The following is a 27,789-nucleotide window of genomic DNA, read 5'->3' as shown; positions in this document are numbered from 1 at the left end:
ATTTCATATAAATCCTCACATCCTTTATTTTTATTTGTTTGCTCTCTTGCTGTGGATGTGCTTCGCTTAACCACGTAGCAGTCTTACCCTCAGGTATTCAAAAATAGTCATTTCATTCATTGTTATTTTATTTGTTTTGTTTTGTATTTATCCCATCTTCATATTTGTTTGAATGTTTTTTTATTGTTTTCTTTTTTTTAAAGACTGTTGTGTGTGTGTCCATCTTGGAGCATGATATAAACATTTTAATGCCACTCGGCTGGTGGCAGTTCTTACTTGTGCTTTGTGCTTTTATTTTTTTCTGGATTATTACCATTATCGTAGTTATATTATGTGTTTGTTTGCGTGTATACATGTGTATGTATGCCTATAAACGTACATATTTGTATCAGTGTGTAATTTAAAAATGATAATCTTGTATAATAATTATTAATGGCAAAATATTTATATTTCAGGCACTGGAAAGTTAGGATTTTCCTTTGTGAGAATAACAGCGCTGCTAATATCCTGTTCACGTTTATGGATTGGTACAGGAAATGGAGTTATTATATCCGTCCCTCTCTCAGAAGGTATTTTTTTTTTCTCTGTTTATTATCCTATTTGTTTTATGAAATATTTCAAAATTGCTTAGCACGTGCCTTCTGTCTAGAAACTTAAAAATTAGAATTTACAAAACTATCATCCTCCTACTATTCTTTATGGATGCAAAACGTTGCCTCTTACTCAAAGGAAAAAACAATGCCTCAAGGTATTTTGAAAGTAAAATATTCAGACTGAAAAAGTATGAGTTAACCCGAGAATTTAGATGACTGCACAACCCTAAATTGAAAAAACTGCACCCAATAAATAATTCAGGTCATAGCATTGCAGCTAATAAGATGAGTGTGTGAGGTTGTGGGGTTTGATAACGAGCCTATCCCTAAAATAATAATAATAAACACTGAACTGGCATGTAAACATCCGAGGGGCAGACCAAATTATAATTGGCAGGATTGAGTCAAAACTGATTTGGGTTGGGACGGTGTCACTGAACAGATGTATGTAGAGAGCGATTGATGGTATTGGCATTGAACCTTCTGGTTCGCTAAGACATTATTATATTCTTTATGAAATACTTTGCTATTAAAAAACTTTGAATAGAATTGTGCTCATTATGATGGGCAAAAATTAGCTATAGTTAAAACTAATAGCTAATATTGCCATGGATACGACCCTAATTCATGAATGAACCATTGATAAATAAATATCGTATCCATGGCAATTTTAGCTTGTAATATCAACTATAGCCAATTTATGCTCAACAGTGATTAATTTATGTTAATATATTAAATTACACTAAATGTGAAATTTAGTTACTACATGGTATCTCCTTATCAGAAATTAGGGATTGTATTGTTAGTATAAAGTCAGGAATTCATTGTAAATGTTAAGAAAAATCATCGTTTTCAATAATCAAAATTTTTCGATTTTCATGTATTTTTATTTTTAATTTAAAGACTATATCACTAATCATTAATTTGAAGAAAAAAAAATCATTTTCAAAAATCGATATTTTTCAATTTTCATAAATTTTTAATTGAAAGCAATATCATTAATCATTAATTTGAAGAAAAAAAAATCAGAATTTAATTGTAAATGTTAAAAAAAAACATCATTTTCAAAAATCGAAATTTTTCAATTTTCATAATTCTTTTTAATTTGATGACAATAACACTATTCCGGAAATTCAACGACGCAAATGTAAAATTTTATTAAATTGATTTTATTGTGTTGGCTTTCTCAAAAATGCATTTACTAGATGTTTGTAAGTCAACATAATTGTTATTATAATATTCCTTCCATGGCAAATTTTCAAGTACAATTATTTCAATTTACAAACCTCTAGTAAATTCATTTTTGATCTTGCTAAAACAATTAAGTTAATTTCATAAAATTTTACAGTTGTGTCTTTATACTTCTAGAGCAGTGATATGTAGCTTTATTCGAAATTTTGAAAATTAATAACCTAAAATGATTTCTATACCTACAATGTTAAGAATGATAATGAATATTTGAATGAAATTCGATGGCTTTTACTGTTGCTTTCTGGCTGACAAGTAACGTTTATGTATATTTTTACTTAGTATGGCTACTCAAATTACGCTATCACACTGTTTTGTTTACATTAGATAAAGTGGCCAAAACTCTTTCTATACTCCAGCTAAGCTTTATTATTGGAAACTCTAATTTTTCAGACTTTAGGTTAAAGCATTCTTCCCTCACTTTCTACTTAAGAAAAATTTATAAAATAAGAAAAAATTTATAAAATAGCTTTTTGGAATATTTAGTAATCATAAATTATATTTTTATTAATCTTAATAAGAATTAAATCAATAATTTGTTTATTATAATTCTGTATCTTAAATCTTGTTACCTGATTGTATATCTTTTATAGGAATGATGGTTTTTTATAAAAATGTTTTACTTTTCTTAGGAACGAACAGCCGTACAGGAGGAGTGAAGGTATACGCTGATCCAGAGTCATCCCACCTGACTCCTGCCACGTTTATTCCTTACTGTTCCATGCAGCATGCGCAGTTGTCATTCCATGGTCACAAAGACACTGTCAAATTCTTCGTAGCTGTGCCAGGTAGCTTTAAGAATTATTTTTCTTAATATATTGTATAATATATTTGAAAGATTTTTAATTTAGGATACTTAGTTAATATGATTCTGTATGAGAGATAAGTAATTATTTATATATATAGTCAACACTGGATTATATATTCTACTAAAAGAGGTTATACCTATTTAAGAAGAAAAAAAATGAATTAAACAAAGCTACCTAAGTAAGTAAAAAAGTTTTAATATTGAAATATTAATTCATTTAATTTATGTATTATGTATTAAAAATTGTCACAATTTTGTCTCATTAGTTTGGACAAACTCATTTTCTATTAAAATATACATGAATTCATTTTTTTTATCAAAAAATTAAACCACTTTTCATACCTGATCACTGTCAGAAACATTTAACCATAATTTATAAATAAACTAGCTGACTCGGGAATGCTTCGCTATTGCTATATTTGATGTATATAGATTTAATGAACCCAATGGATAGTTTGATATAAATTTATATATTTAATTAAATTAAACCTACACGTATATTTTATTTTAATGATTTGGTGACATAAAATGATCCAATTTATTCGATGACATTCGTTTTTAGCATCTCATGAAAGAAAGGTTGAAATAAATGGCATATCGGTTGGTATACACTGTAAATTTGAGAAATTATATTTAATGAAAAAAATCTATATTTTCATAAAGTTTATTATGTTTTTTAGTTAATATTAAACATTTTAAAATACATTAGTATGTTTTGGTAACATAAATTGAACCAATACATGCTATAAAGTTGCAGTCATAATTTTGTTTTTTAAAATATTAATAGATTCAACATTACTGAACCAATTTACACCATGCTTTGCAGTGGTTTAATTAAAGATAATAATAATAATAAGTAATATTAAGATTTAGTAACATATATAATTTTGAAACAAAATCACTCATTGTGCTTCAATATTAGTACTATATCCAAAAAACTGAGACTGAATGGCATACCATAGAGTAGTAAAATATTTTTTGGGAGTAAAAAAAGTCCACTAATTCATTTTATTATATCAAACTCTCAATTTTCTTCAATATATATTTTTTTGGGGGGAATTCGGGGATTTCATTATCTTTCAACCTTCGTATGGCGAAATGGAACATTTTGAAAAATGCACGTAAACAGACCAAATAACATATGGAAATGTGGTTAACGATTTTTTAGTAATGAAAATTAGTATTTAAAAAAAAAACTTCCACTAAATCAGTCTAGTAATTCTAAAATTAACTGTGGACATATTTAGAAAAATACCCCATGTAAATCGGTCCAGTAATAACAAAGTCTATCGAAGACAAACGAATTTATATAATAGTCCCAACTTATCATTCTGCATCAACCTACGTTTTCTTTTTAAAAATCTAAAAAATGGAAATAACTTCAATACAACTCGATCGAGCTTGTAATTTGTTTAATTAGTTGGGTTGGGTCTAATTGTTTAATTAGACAAATTACAACCGGAGATATTAAATAAAATGTGAGAAATTTTTTCCCTCAAAAAAGTATCAAATTTAACTTTTGTCGATTTCGGCTATAAGAGCAGACATTCAGCTTTCCAACGGTTTTATTAACATGACAATCGGATAAAAGGGAGTGGAGTTATTAACGATTATGTGAAAAATAGTCGACCGAGGGGGAAAAAAAATACATGGATAGAATTGATGTGAAAAATTAATTTCTTCCAAAAATGGTATTTAGTACTTTGGGACAACCCTGAAAACGAATATGGTTTCCTTTTTTTCTACTCAAAAATCTCATGATTTCATCATCTTTAAATCTTCCCACGGTGAAATGGAACATATAGCAAAAAGCCCCACGTAAATCTGTCAAGTAATAACAAAGTCTATCAGGGACACAGATTCAACAGCTCTCTTTTATATATATAGATATGCATTCAACTTAATTGGTAGAGTTAAAAATATTCCAGTTTATCAGCTTTAGAAGTCCAAAATGATGATTCTAAAAGTTTTTTCTACCTACCCAAGTTCGACGTTATTTATGAACTAAACCCATTTCACTTCTGAAATTCAATTCAATTTCAATTCTGAATTCTGTAGTGATATTAATTCTATATTAGTGGCATTGCATTTGAAAATCACCATAGTCCATTTTCTAATTTTTTTTTTGTATAGTTAATGATTTCGGTACTAAATTATTACAAGATAAAAGGATTTTTTCCATTTTTGTTAATAGTTTATGGAAGAAGTTTTTTAAAACAGTTAATTAAAAATTTGAAAATGGCCTTGGCTGGTCATAGAATGGAACGCTTCATTTAAAGCTTTTTTTTAAAGGCATTTAAATATGGATGATGTTCAAAAAAAGCATAATAATTCTTATTTTTTCTGAAGAACAGTTTAAAATTATAAAATCTTAATTAATATTATGTTTGAATCATTTCATTATTGGTGAAATAAATGCCTTTTTTCACCTCTGCAGACTATACCCCCCATAATCAACTGTTAAAAAATATATATATAATATAATGGTTATATCAACCATGTAAGGCCCACCAGGCCGATCTGGTATAAAATAAAATAAATATATAATTCTCCTCTAGGGCTCTTGGACTTACAGCTTTCATTAAGCTCTACTGTGGCACTAGTAAAGTAACTCAGATTAAAAAATATATATATATACGTATATACTCTGATTATTTCGCTCCTGGAATCTTTAAATGTTATAAAAGATGTAGCTGTTAATGACATATATTGGTGTTTATATAGGATGCGGTGGCATGTCGGCAGCTACTACCGTCAACTCAAATATTCCTGTGATAAACAACAATAATGAGCCAGAAAAGCCAACTTCGATGCTGGTGCTATCTGGTGGTGAAGGATATATAGACTTCAGAGTTGGTGAGTTTTTCTCAAGTTGCGTTTTTGTTTTTTCTGTGTTATGTTTTGGTAACGTCACTGTGCAAGGTTCAGCTTTTCTCAATTTGTGTGGGGGACACCACTGTTTTGGCATATTTATTTCAATTTATTTACTTTAAAATTTTTCAGCCTTCATAATGGTTTGGTTAGATTTTTTTTTTTTAATGGTCTAGATTCTCTGCATGAAATTTATATAAATTTCATTCAATCTTGTTAGGAAAAAAAAGTTATTTTTTAAAGATTTTAAGTAATTATTCCTTTAAAAAAAAATTGACCATTTAGGTTATTAAAATTTTATTGTCTCATTGTTTTTTGTTTTTTTTATATTTTATCAATAACTCGTTTATTTTTTTATATTCACTCTTGGTACTAAAAATTGTTCATGCTTTTTTTTCTTAATTGAATCAAAATGAAGAATATAAAGTTAAAAATTAAAATTAGACTTGATATAGATTGCAGCATTTGTAACTTGTCTAAAAAAAGTCGATGTGGCTACCGTTTTCGTACCGCTTAAAAAGTGTTAAATGATCAATTTTAATAACTTTTAACATTTAACATAAAGACCCTCTTTACTTTTATCTACTTTAGGCTAGATGTTTTTAAATTTTTGTGTTTTGGTGTTTGTTATAACTTAGTTTTAATATGAAAATTTTAATCAAAATTAGATTCAAATATCATTTACTAGACATTTTTTTTGGTAGAAGAGGATTAACTTAGAAGTATTTAAATAACAAATAACTTGTTTAAGGTGAATCTGAACTTGATATTTTGCTAGATAATCTGGTGTTATATTTGGCCTATTTAATTACTAATCACTGTATAAGAGAGAGCTGGTATAAAGCTCTGGTTCTAAATCAGATCTTATTAAAAGATTATTACTTTTACCAGTTCAGATAAAATGGAGAAACTTTCACACAAAGTACAAAACAAATGATAAAAGATCCTGGTGAAGCTTCAAAGATAAGCCTGTTTGGTGATAACACTCCAGTGGTCGTAACACGTCCTTGGATTGCCACAACACCTGGAGATTGAGGGCTCAGTGTTAATTTGTCTTACAAAACACTACTTCCTAACACAGGAAGGATATGGGTAGGAAAGAAAAATAAAATCTAGTATTAAAGATAAAAGTCTACCAAAAGAAGCATATCAACTGAGATGGAATTGGGCTGTGGTTATGTTGCCAGACTCGAAACGAAGGAGATGATACAAAATTACTACAGCGTTATTCAGTCTAATCCAAAGTTATTATAAAATTGAGATTGCTTATGTTTTTGGGACAAGAAGATATTGGGAAAACGTAAGACAGATATACTGTTTATTTGTTTCTAGATGTACCTCGTGCAAAGAGAAATTAATTGCTTTTCCATTTGGATATGATATCACCAAGGATAATTAAGTAACATTTTTAAACTCCCCTTAGTAGGATCACCTTTAAGTAGGTTCTATCGCATGAAGGATATGGCATAAAGTCAATAAGTAAATTAAAACTGGGTATGCTTAAAACCTATAATTTAAGATGAAGGACCAGGAAACATTTAATTTGATTTTTGTTGTAAAATGTGAGTTAAAGATTAACAATATAAAATTGGAAGATGAAATGAAATATGAAAACAAGCAATAGTTATATGAATAATGATAAATACATACAGTTTGATATTCACTGGAAAAATATGATCTATAAAGAAGGAAATTGGGGCTGTGGAGCTGAGGATAATTAAATAAAAGAAAGGATTAATTGAAGCTGTTGTAGACTATTGCAGAAATCTTCAGGGGTAAAATGCAGAATTTAATTAACGCTGAAACTATGAGAAAAATAAAATTAGCTGCTGAAGGGCGAGAGAAAATCTACCACTAGTAGCAGAGTGAATTAAACGTTGTACTTAGTCCGGGACTGGAAGAAGGGGATGGCAAAAGAGCAAGAAACCTAGGAGGCTGTGGAAACATTGATGTTGTATAATTTATTATCTTTCTGAAAAGGGAACAGAGTGATCCATGATATATAAAGACCATTAGTCTTTTACAACTGCTATAGAACAGAAAGATTTTATTAATCTATCAGCCCAAAGATAGATAACGTTTGTTTTTAGTGTGATCAAAGATAAAGGCCTTGAGAATTCCTACATCAGTTATTTATTTTTTGAAATATTATTCTGAATATTTGTGTCTGTAGAGATTGGAGCAATTTGCTAATTAACATGTGATATAATTTGGTTTTATGAGAAGTAACTTTTTTAATATCTTATCTAACTTAAATGGTTATGGGTCCATTTTGATTTTAAAATCAGTGAATTACATGTTCACTTTTTACCGTCCGCTACTGTTACTTTTTATTATTACTATTTTGTTTTCAGCGAATGTTTTTTTGAAAATTTTTATTTTTATTCTTTGTTCGAAATTCTTCCTTTTAGTTAGGAAGACCAAAAAAAATTTTATTTTATTTTAAAAAAAGATAAATATTAGTTTAATATAAGGGAATGTAACAAAAACTGTTTCTGAACCTTATGAAGTAATTTTCTGTCTCCCCTGTATTGAAGTAGCTGAAAGATTTATTTATTAACAAGTAAAGACTAATTTATATTATATAAAAAGTAAGTATTTATTTGTTAGTTGTGGTGTTATTATCGGATGGGGTATGCTAGAGTGTGCTAAGTGGTGTGTTTTACAGTTGAGGACCATGAAGATTCGCTGGATGACTCTTCGCACTTGATCGTTTGGCAACTTTGCCCACCGGTATGTGCTGAGCCTTTACATTGTCCGCTATTTCTTTCATCAATGTAGTTTTGACATGGTTCAGTCTTGTGCTAGTTGAAATGGATATGGCATTTATTAAAAAATATATACATATTTTCAGGATTATATAAGCTGTTAATAATAATGTGTGCATGTGTATACGTACATTTATTTGTAATTTTGATTTTCGCATTGTCCTTGTGTGATGTTTCTGAATTTTATGTTGAAATTTTTGGGTAAATAAGTGAAAGTGTGTGCAACTTGTACTTCCTAGGTCTTCTTTAGATCTATAAAAAATAGGTATAAGTATTATCAGAAAAGAATGATGACAAATAATATAGTGGCTATACATAAAAGGATATAATTCAAGAGTGGAAAGAATTTAATCGGAACCAGGATACTTGTATGTAACCTAACCAAATAGAGTACATAAATTAAAATCATAAACTTATTTATATCATAGGAAGGTTATAAGTTGATCATCTGCAGAGATGAGCAAAAATTAGCTGAGCATAATTGCTAAAATTCCCATGGATACGACCCTTATTCATGACTGAACCATTGATAAGTAAATATCGTATCCATGGTTATTTTAGCTATTAGTTTCATAGTTGCCCAACTCTGATCATATGTAATTAATGAAGGAAGATGGTCCGGGTGGCGATCAAAAAGGGTTTCTTAAAATTGCACAAAAATAATTAATTATATGCCAACATTTCTCCTCACATTCCAGTTCTAAGTAAAACAAAATAAAAACATTGTTTAGTACCGCAGGACTGTAAGAACATACTCTTATTTGGAAAAATCATATAAAGGGATGTATAAAAAAGAAAGTTATTGTGTTATTTCACATGAAATCAAAAATATATTTATTCAAAATATTTACCCTCATTTTCTATAAATTTTCCCCAATGTGTTATTAACTTTTCAATCCCAGAACTGAAAAATTTAGGGTTTTCTGAAGAAATGAAGTCAGAAAATGCATTCTTGACCTGAGAATCACTTTCAAAAATTTTATCTTTATGGAAGTTGTCCAAATTTCAGAACAGATGAAAATATGTCAGAAATAAGTCTAACGATTACTGTGGGCATGTGGGTGAACACTGTTCATTTAGTTTCTTCATTGTCTGTTGTGGAACATGAAGTCAAGTGTTGTCGTTTAAGAGTATTGGTCCCTCCCGATTAACCAGTACAGGTTGTTTTTTTTTACAAGCTTTTGATTCATTATGTCAATATCACTGCAGTATGATGTCGCTGTGATATGATTTCATCTCTGGATAAAAAGTAAAAATGAATTATTCCTACCATTGTCCACCACACAGAAACCAATAATTTTTTTTTGGATGCAAATTTGGCTTCGCCATATGCCTCGGTCTTTTGTTGATGTTTAACCACTAATATGACTGATGCCTTTTTTTATATACAATCCAATTTTCATTACACGTTCATTGTCCTTTTGAGAAAAGGCTTGTTTTTTGCCTAGTAAGGAGTGAAACGCATGTCTCATAATACTTCAGCTGCTGCCACTCATTAAGTCCATGAGGTACCCATAGATCTACTGGAATAATAGTAAACATTATCAAAAAAGAAAGGATTAATTACAGCTCATTATAATCGGTTAAGATAAACGTTGTAAACAACTTAAGTCCACTAATCCTACTTTGGAAGTAAATTAAAAGAATATTGATAGAATAAATATTACACCTAGAGTAATTGATATTACAGTAATGTTATTCCCATAGTATATACAGCAATATTACTGTATAAAGTAATTATACTGATCATAAATGAAGAGGAAACACACTTATTATGTTATATTATTTACTATACCTCATTTAAGATAAATTAATAAATAAGAATATGGATGGGGTTGCATAAATGTACGGTAGATAAAAAGTGATGATATTCTCAATATTCTGTTAATGAAGTTCAATTACTTTATGTCACATTTCTAGTATTGTTTAAACATGCATTTGTGAATCAGTATTAACTAACAATAAGAGTGTTAATAGTGATTTTGCCAATATTACCGTATGGAGACTAGCCTTCGACTGACCATGTCAACCTACACTTGTCAGAGGTGGTGGTTCACTAACATGATATCGTCACGCTTGCGCTTCTTATAATTAACCATTAATTGTGCATCTTCACTGACTAACAACGATAACAATATTATTTCTTCTTTATGTTAACCGCTTTAGTATGTGGACTTGGTGTTATTCCATTACTTATTCTATTTCAACACTATTTCTATATCACAAATTAATCTTTTTCTATTGTCTACACATACTATCATTGTTCTCTTACCTCTATCAGAACTGACCCTAAATTTCTACATTCTGATATAAAATTAATGTTATTCTTTATTAATTTATTTCATTATTTGACCTAGTTTTAATAAAAAATTAATTATAATTACATAAAAGTCAAAAAACATAAATTAAAAGTACAATGTTTTTATTCATATATTTATTCTCTTGGATGTTTCTGGGATTGTGTCACTCTCTTCAGCACAATATAATTCACTGTTTGTTTTAAAAACAGTACATCTACAATTTGTTTGTTTTATTTCTGATTATAAATTTAGAAAACAATACATAAATAAAAGATCACATTAAAATTATATTTTACTTAGTTAATATGTTAAAATTATCAGCATAATAATAAATTTTAATTTTTTAAATATTAATATTATTAAAAAATCTTACTGTGAATTTTAGATAAACTAAGGGGTATTCGCTGTTTACCTAACAGTGTTGGGCAAAAATTAACTATAGTTAAAAGTAATGGCTAAAGTTGCCATGGATACGACCCTTATTCATGAATGAACCATTGATAAATAAATATCGTATCCATGACAATTTTAGTTATTAGTTATAACTATAGCTAATTTTTAATTATGAGAGATAGTTGACCTTAGATGACATACGAGGAGAAGATGGTTGGGGGTGCGGTCAAATTGAAACACAAATAAGTTGGTGTAACCTATTTAATTGTGCCAATAGTGTATTAAATTTATTCTACTATCTAATACTATTATACACCATTACATTACTTATTGATTTACCATATCTATGTACTGGTTTACATAAATTTTAGGTATCTGTCTTAAAATTGATAGCGTTACCTATGTTTTTTGTGATATTTATTGCTTCTGATATTTTTATATTTCTATTGTGATTTACTATGTCTATAATTTCTGGATTTTTAAAATAAAATTCATTTTTATACTTTATGCTGTGTTGTGCCAGTGCTGTTGCATTGATATTTTTGACATTTTTACAATTATTTTTATGTTGCTCAATTCTCCAATTTACACACCTTCATAATTTTTTTTATGTTTATTAATGATTAAAACTAAGGGATGAAGAGCGGCTTGAGATTTTTGAAAATAAAGTATTTTACAAAATATTCATACCGAAAAAGGATGAATTAACAGGAGAATTTAGAAGACTACACAACACTGGATTAAGGGACCTACACCCAGTAAATATAACTCAAGTTATAGCATTGTGGCGTATATAATGGGGGTGTAAGGTTGTAGGACTTAGTAACGAGCAGATCCCTAAAATGTTAATAAATACTGAACCAACGGGTAAACGTCCGAGGGGTAGACCAAAATGTAGATGGGAGGATTGCGTTAAAACTGATTTAGTAGAATTGGGTTTAGAGGGGCATCACTGGAAGGATGAATGCAGAGAGCGTTTAGTGGTATCGGCATAGAACCTTTAGGTTCGTTAAGCCTTCATTATTATTATTTATTAATGGTTTAAAATAAATAATTAAAACAAGGAAAGTATTTTTTCATTCATAAGTTCTAATTATTATATATGGAACTCTTCCTGTAAAAGATATAATTTTTATTTACTTAGTTATTGACATTTACAATTGTATTTTCATAAAAACACATCAAGTAAATTTCTTATAAGATCATAATGGTATGATACAGGCATGTAAATAATGATATCAATTAGAAATACCAAATTAAAAGTTTAATATTTACTTTAAAACTTTCCCTAAAATTTCCAATTTTATTTTAATAAAATATTGATATTTGGATTATATATTCTTAGAATATCGTTGCTAAAGTTTGATATCGATATTAATAAGAGTCTGGAATATCAATGTTGATATCTAATATGGACATTGAATTTAAATATACATATTTTTTTAATAATTTATTTATTGGTATTTATAACTGTATACAAATATATTCAGCTAGTAAATTTGCTATTAGATATAAAATAACATGATATAAACAGGTGGAGAATCCATCCATTGGTAGAACTCCAATAATGTTACTAGAGAAGATCTTGGGGCCATATTTTTCTCTGATGCATAGGGGGATTATCAGGTATTGAAGGAGAAGCCAGGTTAGATAGAAGTGGGTTTGGGTGGTTGGGAAGTTTATCATGGAAGGATTGGTATCTGGTTTTGGTGAAATTGGCTACATATGGAACATTAAGGTCCTGATGGATGACTTGGTTTTTAACAAAGTAAGGAGCATTAAGGATTTTGGACTGTAAGGATTGGATAGGGCCGCCCGTGGCTCAGTGGTTAAGATGCAGTCTTACCAATTTGATGTCCATTGGCGGTGCCGGTTCGAATCCGGCCTGGGGCGTTGCCCTTTTTCATTGCGTGGCGGTCCCACAAAATGAAAAACTTTGACCCCCAACCATGGTTAGGCAGTTTAGGACTCCTATGGGAGTCTTGGCCAAAATAAAAAAAAGGATTGGATACAAGAGAAATTTAAAGGTTTAGAGGAGCCCCAAAGTTCTACTCTGTGTGTCCAAATTGGCTTTATTATTGTCATGTAGATCAGTCTTTCGTCATGCATAGGAATTTTAGACCATTTGTCTAATAAGTGATGTAATAGTTGGAATCAACATGAAGTTTCCTGTCTTTTCAGTCTCGTATGAGGATTCCAAGTTAGTCATTTGTCCAGATGTAGCCCAAGGTAGCAGAGCTGTTAGGCAGAGATATGAGCAACATTATTAAAGGATAGGGTAGAACAGTCGGTAGGTTTATGATGAAGGGTAAAAGCGATTTGATGGGATTTATTTTAATCCTCCAATTTCGACACCATTCTTCGAGTGTATTGGAGAGTTTGAGATGCAATTAAAGGGTTATTATTAACTGTCTCAGTCTCTGTACAGGTCTCATCGGCATTCATCATGAATCGGTAGTGTTAGGATTGGTTGGGATGTCAGCTTTATAGATGGTGTAGAGGATAGGACCGAAGTTGAGGAACTCCAGCGAACTGCAAGAAGAGGGATGAATAGGAACCATTGTAGTTTACTTTGAATAATCTATCAGTAAGAAAGAAATGGAAAATGAGAAAGTATGTAGGAGGTAGGATTTTACGGAGTTTGTAAAGCTTTCCCAGGTGCCAGTCTCTTCAAAAGCAATATAATTTTAAAATACTCTTTTATTTATTAATTGTTTTCTCTATTTATAATCAGAAATGAAACAAACGAATTGTATAAAATTGTAGATGTACTGTTTTTAAAACAGTGTTATAATATATAATATAATATTATGCTGAAGAGTGTGACAGAGTATACTCGAAACATCCAAGAAGAGAATAAATTTATGTATTAAAAACATTATGTTTTTATTTTTAGATTTTAACCTTTAGGCATTTATAATTTTTTAAATTGTTACTCTTTATTTACTCAGTATTCAATCGATTATATCTGTACCTCCTTTGAGTTAGTAGCGACCACACATTAAATAAAAAGGTTTATGTTAACATAATGAGATGTAGATAGTTGACACAAGGTTTATGTTAACATTGTGTTTGAGCATAAAATTGGTGGAAAATAGATATTGTTATGTATTTACAAGCAGATACCTCAAACAGATTATTTTTGAGAGATGCTCAAGCTTTGCAACTCATAAGTTTCAATTTTTTAGTTGATCGCTTATTCATTTGAGCTACAGATATGTGAAAATAAAATTACTATTCATCAGTTATTCATCATATTGAGAAAATTTTAGATTTCTCAAAATCTTTTTTGAAATGAAACATTTAAAAAAAGGTAGATTTTTAGTTAGTTATGTCTGCGAAATTCTAGTTTCATCTCTTTTTGGAAAGCATCCTTTAAAGTTTTAGAAATAAATGAAATTTTTTATAGGTTTTGTTTTTCTGCAACACTTAACAAAAATGTATTTTAATTGTGATTGGAATAAACTAGAAATTTGGCATATTATTATTAAACTCCTCCCTAACTCCCATATCATTGGTTAAAAAAAAATCCTGTTAAACTGTTTATTATGTAAGCATTTACGAGGCATGTCCAGAAAGTAAGAGTTCTGTTGTGCTTTATGAATTTGGTTTTCAAAAGTTGCCGACCCTGAGGGATAATAGAGTGTTTCCTGAACACGATGAACACCAGAGACTCATTTTAACAATAAAAATTGTCTTGTAGTGTCTATTTCTGTGAATTCAATAAGAAATTCTACCAATCGTAAAGTATGTGCTGTCATGAGGTTCCTTCTCATGAAAGGAAAACCAAATGGAGGAGTATGTTGACGAAGGGAGTGTGTTGTACGACAACACCCGTCAATGCCACCAAGGTATTTTTTAATTTGTTTGATTGGGACATGTTGAACCTCTCTGAAGACTCACATGGATAGAAAAAATTTGGACTAAGAAGATGGCTGTAAAGTTCTATGAAGAGGGCATCTTAAATAAAGCTTGTGCCATAACTTGCAACCTGCAAGGAATGGGAAGGCTATAAAGTGAAAAATAAGTAACTTATAAATCTATAATATCCTGCTATTTTTTTTTTATATTGAGTTCTCTTACTTTCTGTACATACCTCGTATTTAAAGATAAAGTATTGTTCGTCATATTGGAGAAATGTTTTACTGCTTTTATCTCATAGAATCCTAAATTTCACATATCCAAGATTGAATAATATCCAAAAATTTTTGAGATTTGAGAAAATTAATCAAGACGAAGAAATCAACTGAACTTCATAGAAATTATGTATTCGATTGGAAAAGTTGAAATTCTTCTGAACGCATTTATGAAAACTGGAATTATTTTTCAAGTATATTGAATTTAATAAATTGAAAGAAAAAAAATCTGAATAGAAAACTTATATCGATAACATGAAAATTATTAAGAGAATGGGAGTTGATTAAGTAATATTGAAAATTCAAGGTATGAAGGACATCAACCTGTTCGAAGAATTGCAGGTAATAAGCACACTAAGCGAACATACAAGTGATGATGATATTAGACCAACCGAAACTCTACTACCTCATCTTGGAACGGATAATTATAATTTTAATGCTGTTTTTACATCTCAACAAATAATGGAGAAATCCGGACACTCTGAGAAATGTGGTAAGACTAGTAATTTTAATTTTTTTTTTACATTTTCCACATAATTAAAAAAAAAATTGAAGGATCATGGCGTATTTCATAATTAAAGGAATAAAGGCATGTAGAAAGTTATTGAAATTTATTTTGGTCTTAAGATCATTTATTAACTATCAGCATGGTATAAACATCTGATACTCAATAATTTTAGGATTGTGGACCACAGAAAAAGTGGCTCATTTATATATATTTTTATTTATTTATTTTTTCTTCAATTAATTAATATATATTTATGTATATTTGTAATTATTTATATAATTATAACCAACCAGGTCTGGTTTCAAACTTTTAATTTTTTTTTAATTAGCAGTTTTGGTACTAGTTTATCTGGAGCAGTGGTTTCCAACCTAGAGAATTTATAACCACAAATTTTTGAAATTAATTTCTAATGATTATATTTGCCCACGCTAAGCGGAGAAGGGTGTGAGTTAATGTAGCAGATATAATCGAAAAAGGGAGGGAAAAAAAAAATAAAGGTGCCAGATTATTTTTTCTTGGAAATAATGAAAACCCCGGAATAATATCGAACACCCCAATATGCCCACAGTATACCTCAATATAAACAATAACTGGACTATGACCACTAGCGAATACTTTTATGTGTAGACACACAGCAAACATAGGGTTGATACCTACCCACCTGTGGAATTATATTTATATCAAGTGCACAACAAAAAAAACACAAGTAAATTAACATTATATTCATAGGAAATAATAGCTGAATTATATGAACAAAAGTTAAATAATGAAAATACATATATACAGAATGGAAAAGAATATCTTATCAATTAAAAAAAAAAACAACAACAGTAAAATCAACAAAACTTATAAGTTGACTTCACCTTAACTTTGCTGTTCTTGCTCAACTTGATTAACTAAATTATATTCTTCTATGACAAAAAAAAAAGGAACATAAAAAGATTTAGAAAAATATTAGTTCAAACCCCACATAGACCTTGGATGTACTGCCAGAATACGGGACTGTCCGATATCTCCTTTTCGGCTGGTGTCTCACCTTCCTCAGAAGTATAAAGATGACCCCTGCCAACTCTCGTGATCGAGAACACGCTGACAAAAGTAACAATCCACACCTGCTTACCTTGGTTCCTTGCTGGTCATAGTCCCACTATCTCTCCCCACTCTTATGGTTCCACTACTCGGCATCACCTCGTTATCTACATAGATATCGCCAGTGTTTGATTTAGCTAATACAACCGTAACAGATTCAGCGGACTCCCCAGTCCTGGCTTGAGGCTTAAGGAGTCTTCCTCAGAAAATATTTGAAAATTAGGTTGTTTAAAAATACATTCTGAGTCAATTTTATTGTGCACCTATTAACACCCAAAAACGAAAAAAGATGACTAAGAAAATAGTATTAACTATAAATCCTCACAAAAATATGTGTTACTGGAACCTCTTATCATCCACTCCAAGGCTCTCGGAGAACCACCACTTGGGGAACCAATGAACTGTGAGGTAAAACAATTTCATCCAAAACAATTATTTGTGCATTATTTAATTGGGGGGAGGGGAGGAATTGTTTGACTTAGTGATATTCCAGTACCAAAACTTTTATTCAAAAAATATTAATAAATTTTTTGAAAATTATGAAGGCATAATTTTTAAGAAAGTGATTTTAATTTTTTATATAAGTTTTTCTACCTTTTTTATTTATTCTTGGTGTCATTATAAATGTTCCAACACCTCTTTTTATCTCAGCAAATATTAAATTATTTTATTAAATTGAAATACCTATGTATATAGTTAATGGTATTTGGAGCTGAATGTGCGAGTGGATAGGTACATACATTAGTATGAGATTTCTATTATCATAAAATATTATTTTTTATATTATGAAGTAGGTGGTCAAAAGAGAAAAAATAGTCAACATCTATTTATTTGCTGGCATTTCACCTCATTTTTCTCTGAAAAATCTGTAAAGCTATCAACTTGAACAGCCCTGATGAAGCTCTACAAAGTGGAGCGAAACGTCGGAAATAAATAGTGTTAACTATTTATATTCTTTTTGACTGCAACCCTGACCGTCTTCTTCATATTTGAAATTATATGTTCAGTCATTTATATATACAATAGTATATTTAAATAACTGATATATTCCAACAACCGCTCTTACTGTTCAGGACTGTATTGTTAGACAGTCAGAAATGGTTGTTGGAACAGACCTTGTCCCGTCTTCACCATCTAATTTGCTCTAGTGTTATTGGGTGACTTATACATTTTTTTAAAATTTATAGTTAGCTTAAAATATATATCTACAACAATAAAGTTTGGTCAATACTTTTATAAATCAATAATAAAATTTGAAAATTTATTATTAATGTTATAAGTCAAATTTTGCTTTATTTTTTCTTTTTATTCTCTGTACATTTTTTGTTTTAAATTATTTTTTTTTAATAAGATGATTCTGTTTAAAAGTTATACGTTCAAGTATTAAAAATAATTTTAAAGAGCTTTTTGATATTATTTTTATTTTAACTAATGTCAGTGTAAATATTGTAAATAATTTTTTTTAAGCTTTTAAATACTTTTCATTGAGCTTCGCGTCAGATTGACATACTCAAATATTATATTCTAAGGCTCTGTTTCAGGGGACGACGATGAAGAAAGCAACTCAGATAGCAAAAGTGTTCTGAAGTCGGACCCTAGTTACCTGATAGTCTGGCAGGTGACTCCTCCGACCACCTAGTCTCCGCAAATGTTTTTCATCATAATTTTTTTCTACCTTTTGTGTTTCTTGCTACAGAAACACTACTGATATCTATTTGTATATTGTTTTAATTTAATTGCATTTAAGTTATTTAAAAAAAAGTAAGTAATAAACCGTTAAATATTTAAAGAAAATAACAATACCAAAATGCTCAACAAATTAATATAAGTTTAACCCTGTTTGATTTTGAATATTTTCCGAATGATTTATAATGAAATTTTAATTAGTAAAAAAAAAAATGATATTTAAAAAAGTATTTTGGATCTCAAATATTGGTAATATATTAGATTTGATGATTTAATTTAACATTACCTACAACTGCAATCAGTATTTGGTTTATTATAATCCATTTATTTTAAATGTATAGAGGTGTTGCATTAAAGGATGTTTAGTGGAAAATATATTTTCTCATTAGATTAAATTAACTTTTTAGATTATTTTTTAATTTATCAATACTGCATCTGTTAAACAGGTTTGTTTGATTTTATATGTTTTTTGTTTTTTTTCTAGGCATTTTGTTCATAAACTGTGCTAACCCATATGTTTAATAATAATTATTGAAATTAAAATTCACTATTTTTTTCTGTATTACTGTTCTTTTTTGGGGACTGGTTTTATTAAAATTAATAATAGAAATATAATAAAAGAAACAGTATTGTTATTAAATAAAGCTCATTTTGACTTTAAAAAATGTTTATGAATCAAATTTATCAAATCAACATTAAAAATATCTCTCATTTGTGCTATTTTTATTTATGTCATCAGTTTATCTGCTGTTAAAAATACATGAATTGTGGCTAACTTCAGAAAATTTATCTCTAAAATAATTGTTAATTTTTTATCTAAATTTAACCTAAATAGTATTTTCAACCTGTATTTTTTTTTTTTTTTTTTTTCAAATGGAGTATTTGGTTTTATTTTAATTTAAGCTATATGGTTCTTTGAACTTTTTTTTTTCGTTTTGGTTTTTCAAATGGAGTATTGGTTTTTTTCTGAATTTAAACTAAAACTTTTAACTCCGCTTTTGTTATTTTTTTTTTTTTAATTTTTAATGGAGTATTTGTTGTACCAATAATTTAAAATTTTTAATTTTATATATTATATGTACCATATTTGAGAATCCATTTTTGTTAAATAATCGACTTACTACATATTTTAGTAATAGATTAACCAGCATAGATATTGATGCTATTTGTTATTGTGGAAATTTAAAATAATTGGTGCTCAGCGAAGAGCTAAAAAAAAAATTTAATTTGTTTGCTTTAAAAATTAAAAGGCCTTTTGCTCTCTTGAGCTGTAATACAAATTCAACTAGAATACTTAAATAAAATTTAATTATTAACAATACCAGTGATGAATATTTTTATAGTGCGATAAAACAATTGTGCAATCTAGTGATTTATAAGCACAATAAATGTGTGCGTTCTAGTTTCAATTTTTTTTATTACATCAGTGATTTAAAAAAAAAAAAAGTTGTTGAAAAATTGAAAAAAAATTATATAAATATATATAATAGTACACACCTTAGAATAGTCAAGAGAAGAAATGCTATTTATTATCGTTGTATAGGCTTGTGATATTTCTATGATGTTATGGTTTTAGAATTAAGATTGTAAAATACACGAATGTTAAAAATTGGTACCAATGAAATTATAATAATTTCTTTTTTTTTTTTTTTCTTTTAACTGAGGGCCAGAACTGAAAATAAATAAGAGAGATGTAATATATCTTGTTGTAAATATGGACAGTAGCGCGCCAAGAAAAGTATCTTATATCAAAATTAACGTATATTTTATCATGTTATGATTGTGATTACCTTTCTCGTTTCTGTCTGTACAATTATTGTTACGTTTGTTTTTATTTATTTAATCCTTCTTAAGGCTTAGGCTTCTAAGGAATAGTTAATTTTTTTTTTGTAAATATCTTTAGCAACGATTAATATTTATTATTAATAATATTTATTTTATTTAGAAAATAATTAGAAGCTAATGCCACAATTATAAAATAAAAATAAATAAATAATATGACATTGGCTTTTATTAGGATATAGAAACGTTTTAATTGTTCGCATTTTTATTATTAAATGATCTGTTTTTGCTGCTCAGTGCTTGAATCGATTTTAAGATTGGATTACAAATAAATTTAAAAGTAAATTTTTAGTTTATCATTTGAACATTTGTGTGAGAATATTTTTATGCTTCCATTAGTGAATCCTCCAAAACAGTGAGGCTAAGCTTCTTAGTATCATGAGGCTTTGAACTGCTTAAATGATTACTACTAGGATATCTAAACTCTTGAAATTACTAATTTATTAATTAAGTTAAACTATACATTAATCTTATTATAAAATTATTTTTTATTGTTATTTATTAATTTCAATATTATTTTTTGCTCCTCTCATCCTTCAAATTATATTTTCTTTAAATTTAATTTATGTTTCTGATTGGTTTGTCCTGTAAATATTATGTTTATGTTAGGACCGGTTGTGCCACCACAGTTTAAACAACAATTTCTTAAATCTCGAGTAACATCAATAATTATCCATTTTACCAGGAAAATTTACCTTCAATTCTGGCAATAAACTTTACCTGCCAATGTTAGCTGGTTAAACTGATATTTAGAGAAAATCTACGTTTAAGTAGGTAACCATACAAAGAATTTTCTATAGTTTCAGTTGGATCTATTATCTAGTGAAGGCGTACTGCATTATTCTGTTTCTTTTCAAATTCAATAAAATGGATTTAATCAAGATAGACAACGAAAACTTTAGAGAATTAGTTGCTCTGACAATAATGAAAAAAAAATATTCCGTTCTCAACCAAATAATTTTTTTACTGTGGTCGGATGAGGAATAAATTTTAAATTTGATTGGACCCACATTTCTAATATTAGTGATAGAATTATGGAGTTCGGCAGTTATCTGTTTCAGGTAACCTGGTTAACAAAATGGCTGACCAGTAAATGGTGAATAAGTTACTGGAGTTTTACTAAACTCTGATACGAATCTTAGAGGATTTTTTTTTTGTTTTAATTAAAGCCTGTCTTTAAGCTACCCTGAAATTTTACGATATTGGACACCTCCTGGTTTAGAGAATTTATTTTCTCTACTTATTTTCATACTAATTAAAATCATAATTTTATTTAATTTTTGAAAAGTAAAAATAAATTAAACATTTAGAATAAGTACTTTTCTAAAATTTTTATTGGAAAACTTATGAATTGCTTATTCAAAGTTTATTTCAGTAGTTTAACCACAGTGTAACTTGTATAGCTGAGATCTCTCGAAAAGCTAGAATTTTCTTACACTTTAATATATAGGATTTTCATTTACGCAGTTTTCTAAATAGGCTGGTTTGAAATGAAATTTTCACAAATGGTGTTTCATATATATACCGAGGGTCATGCTAAGAGAGATTGAAATGTACTATTTTTCATTTATAGAAGTGAAAATATTAATTAAAAAGTATATTTTTTAACAAATATTACACAACTTATAGCTAAGAAAAATCAGTTATATTGGTTTGTATTTGAGTGCTACTAGCTTTAAGAGGTTTCTTAATGGTAAATATTTAAATTAATGAAGAAATTTAAATGTTTGTAAATTGTCTTTCTTACACTAAGTCTCAATTTTGGAAATAAACATAAAAAAAAAAAAAAAATAATCAAATATTAATTACAAAGGTTTAAAGATTCTCAGTAAGAGATGTATTTCAATGAAAAATTATTGGGACCTTATTGTAATTATCAGTAGTAGATGTTTCTTACATATCCAGGGCCCACTTAATCAGGTTACACTGAACCACAAGGCCCATTTGATCGGGTTACATTTTAATATAAACAGTTATAGAAATTTTGCTACAGATCGGTATTTCAAAAGGCAATAAGGTAGTGATTATTAAAAATATGTGTAAATTTGATTTATATCATTATCGGTAGTAGAGATTTCTCACTTATCCAGATTATACTTTTTCAATTTTTATTGAAATCCAGTGAATAACTCCTCAATCATTCTTGAAGTAATCAAACTTCTCAGTTCATTCTTGATTGGTTTTAATTCATCAGTCACAGGATTTAAGATGCTCGGGCCCATGAGATCAAGGTGGCACTGACTAGTAACTAGCGCTACCTTCCATTATCAGTAGTAAACCTTTTTTAATTTTTTGGAAGACAAACTAATGGTAGATTATTTTATTGATATGTTTTTTTATCTTTTCTACTTAATGAGAGGTCAATTCAATAATTTTTATAATATCAATAGATTTTATTCTATTTTATTCAATATAACATATTTACATAAATCATAAAAATTAATTATTTTTTAAAAACATTTTTACCTGATTCAAGCACTGTGTGAAATGTGTCAGAAAGTTGATTCTGTGTATTGCTATTAGTTATAAATTAGTATGATATTAGAAATTTGATTGATGTCACTTATTGTAACCATACTTATTTATGGATTTTTTTTTTCTTTTTGTGTTAATAAATACTGGGATAAGAGAAAATGGTTTTTAGGGGCATTCTAGTATACCAGATAGAAACAATTATGGAACATCAGCATTATTAATATACATTAATTTAAATATTTAATTATGTTTGAAATATCTGTGGTCGAATTGATATGTTTTTAATCAGCTCCATAAGGCTTTATTTATTAACTAATTTTATTATAAAGTAGATAAAATATTTATGTTGGATTTTTTTAAAGTTACAAAACTCATTTACAATTTGTTTTTGTTTTTTTAAATGGACCACTATAATAAATATAAATACATTTATCTTTATAATTGATTTCCTATTAAGCTTCATTATAAAATTAAGCAGACTCATGGATTGTTTGCGAAGGATCTATTGGAATTTTTAGAGTTAATTTGAGAAAATAGTTTTTATTAACTTTGAGATTTTTAAAGTTCCTGAGAAAAAAATGTATAGTTTAATTATTTAGGTTGAATTTTATATGACGGGTTCTTGTAATGAATATTTAGTAGTTTTAGGTTCAGAAATAAATGATATTTACTGGGAAATTAAAGCACAGTTATAAGCTAAAAACGCTAGTTACCTTTTCTGTCATACAATCATTAAAATCATGATTGTTGTTCTTAATGGAAGTAAATATGGTTTATTTATTGAAAAATAAATTAAAATTTAAAGTTTGATACAAATAAATAAATAATTTTTGATATGATAATTGTTTATTAAAAAAATAACAATATAAAAGATTAATTACAACATTAATATAACACTAAGTTATCTCATGTTTGTCTTTTATTTTTTCCTTTGTTTTCAAGTATTAATGAAGCATTGGAATTACATTATATTTGTTTTATAATTAAAAATGAGGAGGAAATACAATTTTAGTGATGGACCCCTGCTGCACGTTACTTTTTTATTTATTCTTTAGTGGTATACAGGTGTTGATTTTTGCTTTAACTTGCCTATACATGAAATAATTAGTGAGGGGTACCATAAAAAATGGTCTATGTATCAATAAAAAAAAAACGAGAAATAATTTCACAACAATTTATTATTTAAGTTAATTATTTAATTTTAATAAGTTTTTATAAATTATTAAATAAAAAAAAAACTAATTTCAACATCAACTAAATGTATGGTTAGATTAACTGCCCAACTATGATTTACAAGTATGGAGTCTCGGATGCCCCTACTCCAGGCCTAACAAACCTTTGGAGCCCTATAAATTTATCTATTTGGATTCACTTGTCCTATCAGCTTATCCTCTTCATTTTACTACTTCTTCCAAGAGTTCAGGTATTTGGGTAAAATTCTTAGTATCGGTTTCCAATTTGTTGTGCTTAACTTTGTTAAAATTATTTTTGTTTATGTTTGAATGCATGATCTAATAGAAACAGATTTATAGAATGAATTCCAGAATTAATTTCAGTAATTTATTAATTTATACTAGAATGTCGAAGGCGACATTTGTCAAATTGTGTGAACATCAACCAGTAAATACAGTGCACGTGATAGCATTGTGGCAAATAAAATGGGCATGTAAATTTGTAGAGTCTAGTTAAGAACAAGATTTTAAGAAGTTAATACGGGTTGTTCTGAGTAATAAATATCCAAGGTGTAGACCGAAATATAGGTGGAGGATTGCTTTAAGGTTGATCTTACGGATTTTGGGTGGGAGTCATTACACAGGTGTATGTAGACAGCAATTATTAGTATCCACATTGAATCTTCAGGTTCACTAAGTGTTTTATTATTATTACAGTAACTGTTGAAAATGAAAAAGTTAATACTTAACTACAAAAAACATGAGAAGTTTTTCTCATTTAGCACCCAAATAATTTCCAAGGTTTTGAAATTGTATGTAATACATATGTTATTTAACTGAATCTATTTGTTTATAATATAGCTGCACTTTATTTCCTTGTTCGTTTATTATTATTAGTAATTTTCATAAATATGTTTGTTTACTTAGATTGTTTTGTTCTCAGTTATAAGTTTTAACTTGTAAAACTATGTATTCATCTAACCATTACTTTGAAGTAACTGTGATAAGTTTGATTTGTTGTTTTTACTATTATAATACGGTTGTGAAGAAACTTTCTGGCACTATTTATGTTTTTATTGTAATTTTTAATTCCTTAGAAGCATTATTGCTACATCTAAGATTAATTGTTTTCTAACTGTTAATTGTGTAGTGACCATTTATATAATTGCTTCCTATGAAAACTATACTGGTTGATTATACCAGAAACTAATAATCTGAAAGCCATTGTTAAGATTTTAAGACATGCATTTCACACCATATTATTTAACCAAAGAAAATAACTTGTTCATAAAATAAATTTTTAGTAAAACATATTTTGTGTTTGTTTTTTAAATTAGTTTTTCCCTTTTTTGAATAATTTTTTTTTTTTTATTAATTGTAAGCCTTTTACTACTTTATGAAGTACTAAGCAGTTTAAATGTGAGTTTCTGAGATATTGAAATTCACTTACACTTGAAGTTGAACGCAATCCTTGACTGCATGGATACTACGTAAAGAAGTCTATCTTATTACACATTTCTCTACCTACTCACTCATGAATCTCACTGTAATATTGGACAAATCCTTCTGTGCTCTCATTGTGTGATTTAGCCTCAAACTCATTTTTCAGTTTCTTGCTTTAGGCTTAAAGGATTGGAAGTAACCTCAATCTAAACAAGGTTAAGGTTCACACTCATATTGGCATACATACCTATATCTGTATAATTTAGGAAATTTGATTCAAACATTAAATGTTGTGCAAAAAAGCTTAAAATCTTGGAATTAAGCCCAAAAAGAGTAAAATGTGCAATTCTTTATTTAAAAAAACCTCAAAATGTACAGTATTAAATTTTAAAAATATGAAGGAGATGTTAGTGGTGCGGTCAAAAAGGATAAAAAAATAGTTAGCAATTATTTATTTGCTGATGTTTCACGACACTTTGGAGAGCTTCATCAGGGCTAATAAAGATACAAAAAAAAAAACCTAAAAATATTTTGACAATGCAGGATAATAAGATACAAAAATGTAAACTAAGGTGGGGTTAAAAATTATGTAAACATAATTGAAAAGAAAATTATATGAAAATGAATAAAATTAAGATGTACAGTTATTACTTATTAGTTTATATATAAAAAATAACAGTAGGAAGATAGTCAGTCTGGGTGGCGGTCAATAAAGGTATCAAAATAGTTAATAGTTTTTTTTTACTATTTTGATACCTTAATTGACCGCCACCCAGACTATCTTCCTACAATCTACGTCAACTATCTTCTTCAAATATAAACTATATATGTTTTTATTCATACTTATTATTGCACATCTTTTCTTGTTATTACTTATTATTGTTCATCTTACATTGTACATCTTTTTAAATTATTATCTTACATTGTCAAAATATTTCTGGTTGTTTTCGTATCTCTTTTTAACCCTGATGACGCTCTACAAAGTGGAATGAAACATTAGCAAATAAATAGTTGCCATCCATTTTTTGTTCCTTTTTGGTAAAAAAAAAATTCGTGGTTGCACATATTTTGAAAAATATAGTTAATCATTTATAAGTATAACATAAAATTTTAAGTTTAATCAAATCGTCTTGTCTATGAGAAAAGACAAAAAACAGAGCACACCAATTTTCTAATTTGAGAAAGTTTGTGCTAAACCATAATTAGGAAGTTAAAAGTAACAATCATTTACAATTACCCTTATTAGGAGAATGTAAACAATTTTCTTTAACTTTTTCATTAAAAACAGCTAAATGGATTTTTCTGTTTCAAACGATTTCCAAACATTAAAGATTTACACTAAATAGAAAACTAGTGTGAACATTATCCCACTTTTCTTAAGATTTTCTATTCCACTCGTGAATGACTGAATTGATATTTCCAGTTCGAATGAATTTCCGGGAGTAAAAAGTCAGAAAATTAATTTTTACTTTGGTTTTCCTTCTTTTGGCTTACTTGAATTGCAAACATTTCTGTTAATTTACAATTTTACTCGGTACCGCTAAGTTTTAGTTGTTACTGATTAGGGAGAGTCTGTGGTAAGAGAAAAGTGGTTAAATGGTAATTCGAAGGTAAGTAGCCCAAAAATGGCATCTGCAACATCTGTTTCTATACAATAAGATATCATAACAGGAGGTTATGGAAGAAAAGATTCTGGGATTTACTAGTGTAGCTTTGAAATCAAAGAGCACCGTTGTTGCTATTTTGAGGTAAGTTGTGAATGATAAATTAACTTAAATATAAAGGTTTCTTGTCAATAATATATTTGAGCTTTCTGGGAACCTGTTGATGATTTCGATAGCCAAGGATCTCTATTTTCAGGATATCACTAAGATTTTGTTTGTATTTCGGTTTTTATTTATTATTATTTTTTTTTTTTTTTTGTTAAAGGTAATGGGTGTACTTCAGTGAAAATAGGGGGTTACCCTAATATGGCCTATCGATTTCTAGGTTGGCCATGTTAGCACATTTCTTTCTTGTTGTTTTCAACCATACTTTTTATATTTACAATAATACTTTGTTAGTAATTGATTATTTATTAACTGTTTTAATGTTCCTTTCCATGAAAATGATTTCTCTACTGCTTGGAAAATGCTTCCTTCTACCTCAGTTGGGCAAGATGATAATAGGTATGTTTCTTAAGTGTGATGTACAGAAATTTAAATGTCACCTGGGACCATTATTCCCATCAAACTCCCTTCTGAGATGTTTTTCCTTCTAAGTTTAGGTTTATTTTATTGTCTATCAACAATGACTTAGGTTATTATTTTCCTAACTAATTTATTTATTTGTTTACATTTCTACATTTACCTGCCTCCTTGAATCATTGGTTCTTGCTCTGTGCTTACACTTTATTTATTCCCTTAATCTTCTGTTATTTTATTTTAGTTTTATCATATGTGTTATTAAAAGTAAGTT

At 28.3% G+C, this 27,789-nt stretch overlaps 1 protein-coding gene across 18 annotated transcripts in view; it reads left to right on the top strand.

Annotated features, from left to right (window-relative positions):
* The window catches only part of syd (JNK-interacting protein syd), a 94,244-nt gene extending 69,042 nt beyond the window's left edge, over positions 1–25,202 (top strand). For 9 of the 18 annotated variants that reach the window (XM_067045274.1, XM_067045273.1, XM_067045272.1 and 6 more), the window contains 6 exons: positions 79–93; positions 456–569; positions 2,474–2,629; positions 5,374–5,505; positions 15,425–15,610; positions 18,256–25,202. In XM_067045274.1, coding sequence (XP_066901375.1) covers positions 79–93; positions 456–569; positions 2,474–2,629; positions 5,374–5,505; positions 15,425–15,610; positions 18,256–18,353 — 701 coding nt within the window. In that variant the 3' untranslated portion in view covers positions 18,354–25,202. Of the gene's footprint in view, positions 1–78; positions 94–455; positions 570–2,473; positions 2,630–5,373; positions 5,506–8,188; positions 8,254–15,424; positions 15,611–18,243 lie in introns of those variants that run through there. The other 9 variants (XM_067045276.1, XM_014432113.3, XM_067045267.1 and 6 more) reach the window with 6 other exon arrangements.
* The last annotated feature ends 2,587 nt before the right edge of the window (positions 25,203–27,789 follow it).

This window comes from Halyomorpha halys, unplaced genomic scaffold (assembly GCF_000696795.3).
Source record: "Halyomorpha halys isolate HHAL.00 unplaced genomic scaffold, Hhal_1.1 Scaffold1029.1, whole genome shotgun sequence".
Classification (NCBI taxonomy): Eukaryota; Metazoa; Arthropoda; class Insecta; order Hemiptera; family Pentatomidae; genus Halyomorpha; species Halyomorpha halys.
Note: the sequence above shows the minus strand (reverse complement) of the source record. Positions and strands in the feature narration are given on the sequence as shown.